Source organism: Musa acuminata, chromosome BXJ1-7 (genome assembly GCF_036884655.1).
Source record: "Musa acuminata AAA Group cultivar baxijiao chromosome BXJ1-7, Cavendish_Baxijiao_AAA, whole genome shotgun sequence".
Classification (NCBI taxonomy): domain Eukaryota; kingdom Viridiplantae; phylum Streptophyta; class Magnoliopsida; order Zingiberales; family Musaceae; genus Musa; species Musa acuminata.
The window spans coordinates 39,815,736-39,820,853 of NC_088333.1; the positions used below are offsets into that span (position 1 = coordinate 39,815,736).

Consider the following 5,118-nt stretch of genomic DNA (forward strand, 5'->3'; position numbering starts at 1 on the left):
TATATGGATAAACATAAGCATGCAAGTCTGTTTGCTTCCAGAAGTGGACTTTATCAATATCAATGCGTCAACGGGACCCAAATTAGTGACCTTATCTGTCCTGCCATAGTAGACTGACTATAAGTATTAGAAACACGGAAAACAACAGGATCATATATTTTTAATGCGGCAAAAATAAATATTAAATGACAATTGAAGATCATAGCTCATCGAATCTTCGGAACCAAGGAATGTTCAATTTGGCTGACATGCGGCATGTAAAAATTTTGAGTTTAAGGAGTTTGGAAGATGATAAGGAACTATTTGATCCGACATCCATTTATCGTCCAAAACGGATAATTTTTTTAGTCTATGGGTCGCACCAATGGTCGATCGATCAAATGGTCCCTTTTCAAATTGACGCCAGAAGGAGGGGCCCGAGGTCTACACCTCGACCAAGCAAACTTACTCTTGAGCCATGCACCTTGGCTATGAGCCCTTGATTCTCATACTCCTCAATCAATATGGGACTAAATGGCCTAATCAGTGCTCCCTCCCATAGGAGAACCAAAGGCTCATAGTCAAGATGAATGGCTCGAGAGTGAGTTTACTCAACCGAGGTGCAGGTCTCGGGCCCTCCTTCTAGTCCCAATATAATAAGAGACCATTTGGTCGGTCAACCATTGGTGCGATCCGTAGGCTCGTGAGGAATTATCCACTTTAGGCGATGGGTGTACCCGTACGATTTTGTCCTTTTTCGAAACATATAAACTCCAAAAGACGCCTATGAGGATAAGGGAGACCTCGCGGATTTATGAGCCTTGGGTTCCTATATTGGTGTCAATACTGATAATATCATTTAGTCTCGTATTGATTGAAGAGTATGGAAACTAATGGCTCATAAGTCCGTCATGTATCCCTTAAAATGAAACATACGAGCCGACCATTTGGTCGAACATTCATCTATCGGCCAAAGAGGATAATTCCTCATGAGCTTACGGGTCGCACCAATGACCAACCCACCAAATGGTCCCTTATCAAATTGTCGCTAAAAGGAGGGCCCGAGACTTGCACCTCGACCAAGCAAACTCACTCTTGAGTCATGCACCTTGGTTATAAGCCCTTGGTTCTCATACTCCTCATCAAATATGAGACTAAATGACTTTATCAATGCTCCCTCTCGTAGGGGAGTCAAGGGCTCATAGCCAAGGTGCACGGCTCGGGAGTGAGTTTGCTCGACTGAGGTGCAGGCCTCAGGCCCTCCTTCTAACTCGAATCTAATAAGGGACCATTTGGTCGGCCAGCCATTAGTGCGGCACGTAGGCTCACAAGGAATTGTCCGCTTTGGGCGATGAGCATACTTGCACGGTTTTGTCCTTTTCGGAGCATGTGAACTCCAAAAGATGCCTATAAGGATAAGGGAGAACCGACGGACTTATGAGCCCTGAGTTTCTATACTAGCGCCAGCACTGATAAGGTCATTTAGTCTCGTAATGGTTAAGGAGTATGGGAACCAAGGGCTCGTAAGTCTGTCATGTCTCCCTTAACCTCAGAGACGTCTTTTTGAGCTCACATGATTTGAAGCGGATAAAATCGTATTAATACACCTATCGTCCAAAGCGGATAATTCCTCGCAAGCTTACGAACCGCACCAATGATCGACCGACCAAATGGTTTTTATCATGGAGGAAAAAAAAACTTGGGATGAAACATATGAGCCAATCGTTCTTAAGGTTTTGCCCCTAATACCTCTCGTCAAGACAAAAAACCGTAGAGGTCGTCGGCAAAATCATATCTTAGACATAAAGTCAAGTTTGGTTGTGTCATTCTTGGGGTCAAGATCGACGTAAAATTACACGTCTTCCCATGTATAGTCGGCATGAAGGTTCTGTCACTGTCGAGCTGTGGTTCAGTCTCTTGGGGTCTGGTCTACATTGTGTTCGCTAAACAAATAAATGTCCGAATGAGCCACATTTAATCTTTGTCCCGGCTATATTACTATATTGTTATGTGCTCTTTAATGTGAACACTAACATAACTATCGTAGAAAAAGGAAAACAAAGTGGATGGGGACATGTCGAGTTGACTAGCAGTACGAGGACAGGTATTCGTGGATGGTGACAGGTCGCCTCTGCAAGATCGTCACCCAGTGCGACCCACATCACATGTCAGCAGTCCTTCCTCTTATTGATCTGAACATTGCGGAATCAAAGCAATGAAAGGCTCCGAAACCAACCAGATTGTTCCCATCCCACGGATGTTCATTTTGGTGCCCCTTTAGCATCCCAAGGCCATGCATTCAAGTGTCCGAGAAATGTCATGAGACAGGATGAACCGTACACTAAGGCTTGATGTTTTGTGTGCATTCCGCAACGGGAATGATCAGTATGTTTATAAACAACTATTTATGATACATTTCTCGTTACCATCTTCTTGAACCCGTGATGAAAGAGATGGTCAGTCTTTGCGGAAGCCAACAAATCCAATTTCATCCTCGTCTGTGGAAAGTCTCGCATAGATTCCATAGGTTTTGGATGGTGCTGACCGTTAACTAATCTTTATGTGCATGGTTACATGACCTTCCTCGTTTACCTTAGGTGATATGTGTTACACAGATGTCAAATAACTTCGTTCCGGTATTACTACGAAGCTAGTCGTCCAAGTCGTCGATCTGGCCGACCTCTCTGCTTTCTTGCCAGTATTCATGGTGTTTACACTGGAATGATTCCGTTCAGGATGGCACAGGCCGACGTTAGGATGGTGACATGACATGTCTGGTTGTTGGCTTCCTCTATGCCTGACACTTGATATATTTCCCCTACCAAAATATGAACTGCCAAGACCGGACCATAGCCACTGCATCTGATATGGTCTTCACCGTTATATAGCAAGCCGAAGAGAGGCTCTCTCTCTCTCTCTCTCTCTCTCTCCTGCATCCAACATAGGATAGGAGCAAACAAGCAGCCCTGCCTCGCGCAATCGCCAAGATGAAGGGGGGGAACTCACCGCATGCCGAAGCCGCAGCGCTGTCGCCATGTGGCCGTCGCGCGGCGATCCAAGACATCAGTCGAGCGCATGAACTCGTGAGCCAACTGCAAGCTGTTCTCCTGCACTTGCCTGCTGGTAGCTGGTCGCAGCTGGGACAAGACATGGCGAAGCAGATACTGCAGCTCACCACCTCCGCTCTCTCCACCCTCCAATTCTGCGGCTGTGGGGCATCCGACGACGGCGGAACTGGCAATTGTTCCGGCGAACTGAGCAAGAGCTCGGAGGGAAGGGATGGGCTTCATGGCCGTCAGACAAGGTAATTGGATTGCAGGTCTTGTAGTTCCCTCACTTGGTCATCAGCAACTCTCTTATCTGACCAAGGAAGCTGCAGGAGGAAGAACAAAACAGCGACCAAGGTTAAGACGACTGTGCCCTATGAGGATGGCTATCAATGGAGGAAGTATGGGCAGAAAACTATCAACAATGCAATGTATCCGAGGTGATCTTCCTCAGTCAAGGTTTTCTCCTGTACTTTCTGGTTTGGATCTTGTGAGTTCTGACACATGATTCCCACACAGGTGCTACTACAAGTGCACTTACAGGGACGAGCAAGGATGCCCGGCGACGAAGACAGTGCAGCAACAGGATAGCTATGCCGACCCACCCACTTTCATGGTGGAGTACAGCATGAAACACACCTGCAAAACCCCCCAGACCATCTTCCCCGTACTGATGGTGGAATCCTCCCCACAGAAAGCCTCCCTCCATGGCAGCGATTCCACCGGATCATCGGAGTTGCAGGACCTGCACCTTTCTCCTCCCTCGTCGGTCGTCACCCATAGCGAGAGCCACGACAAGTACTCGTCGAGCAATGAACAAGAACAGCCATGTCAACACGAAGGCTTGATGCCAGTAAACACGCTTGACGAATTGGATATGGAGTCGATGGATATGTTCATGGGAAACTTTGATGGATGGTTCTACGTTGAATGAGGCCAGTCAACTTTAGACTTCCTACATATATATATATATATATATATATATATATATATAGAGAGAGAGAGAGAGAGAGAAGGCTTGAAGAAAGCCTGACTATATGAAAATAAGATGCCTCTGTTAATTGCTGTTATTGATAGCAGCAATCATTTTGTTGATTGTTAAGTACGATTGCAATTACTTAACATCCAACTTGAAAAGATCTAAAGGTGTGGACTTATTCCAAACTTTTGCAAGAAAAGAAAGCTAAAATTAGCTTCACTTTATGCAGAGAGCCTTACAGGTTGATAAATTAGCGTCACCTAAGGAAGAAGAAAACACCTTTAACATCTTTAGAAGACGTGCGTCAAATCGATGAGTAGCAAATGACAGAATCTAATAACACCTATTTCCATGCAGCTGTACATTTGGATTAAGACGAGACCCCATCATTCTTCATGTTAGTGATGCACATTAAGAAATTTCTGCTGTAAGCAGACACTTCATTTCTTTCTTACGAAAGATTGACTTTTGACACATCTACATAGATATATAAAGTTTAAATCATTAATTTACATTGATCTATTAGCTTAGTTTGTTAGAGTGTCGCGTTAATAATGTGAAGATCGTAAATTCGTAACTTATATGAGCCTTTTAAAATTATAGATTTGAATGTAAATTAATAAAAAATTATTTTTTTATAATATTAGGTAAATTCATAATTATAATTGTAAATAGAAAATAGACTAATTTAATTGGAATAAAATAACAGGCCTTAATTGCATTTTTAGTCATAAATTCAGATATCAAAACTTACGAGATAATAATAAAAATATATTTATTTGATTTAGTTAAAATGATTTTTCGTGAATTTATTACATCAGTTTAATTTAGTGAAAACGGATCAAATGTTAATCAAATTTAAAATTATTTATTAAAATAGTAAATAATAATTAGTTTGATTTAATTAAAGCCATTGCATAAATATAGGTTGGTTTAATTTAGTGGAAAAATCTACTTGTTTTATCATTGAACTTAGTTCAAATAATGGGATTTGTCTGTCTTAATTAACAATTTAGAATTCCTTTGTACCGCCTAATTCTCTCGGTAGCTAAGCCATCGATTTCGGGCTTCGCTTGGGAAAGAAGGTGGTTTTTCTTTCTGATCATATGCAGT

General features: G+C 42.7%; 1 protein-coding gene across 1 annotated transcript; it reads left to right on the plus strand.

Annotated features, from left to right (window-relative positions):
• The first annotated feature begins 1,559 nt into the window (after positions 1–1,559).
• Positions 1,560–4,155, plus strand: LOC103992984 (probable WRKY transcription factor 70). The gene is made up of 3 exons (XM_009412915.3): positions 1,560–3,283; positions 3,359–3,466; positions 3,546–4,155. The coding sequence occupies exons 1-3, from the start codon at positions 2,967–2,969 to the stop codon at positions 3,958–3,960; spliced, it is 840 nt and encodes a 279-aa protein (XP_009411190.2). The 5' UTR covers positions 1,560–2,966; the 3' UTR covers positions 3,961–4,155.
• Positions 4,156–5,118: the final 963 nt, after the last annotated feature.

Bases quoted from the DNA above. Each gene is read 5' to 3' on its own strand.
- LOC103992984 (XM_009412915.3), top strand. From the start codon at position 2,967: ATGAAGGGGGGGAACTCACCGCATGCCGAAGCCGCAGCGCTGTCGCCA. The intron at 3,284-3,358 runs GTAATTGGATTG...AGGAAGCTGCAG, and splicing joins CTTCATGGCCGTCAGACAAG to GAGGAAGAACAAAACAGCGA. The intron at 3,467-3,545 runs GTGATCTTCCTC...ATTCCCACACAG, and splicing joins AACAATGCAATGTATCCGAG to GTGCTACTACAAGTGCACTT.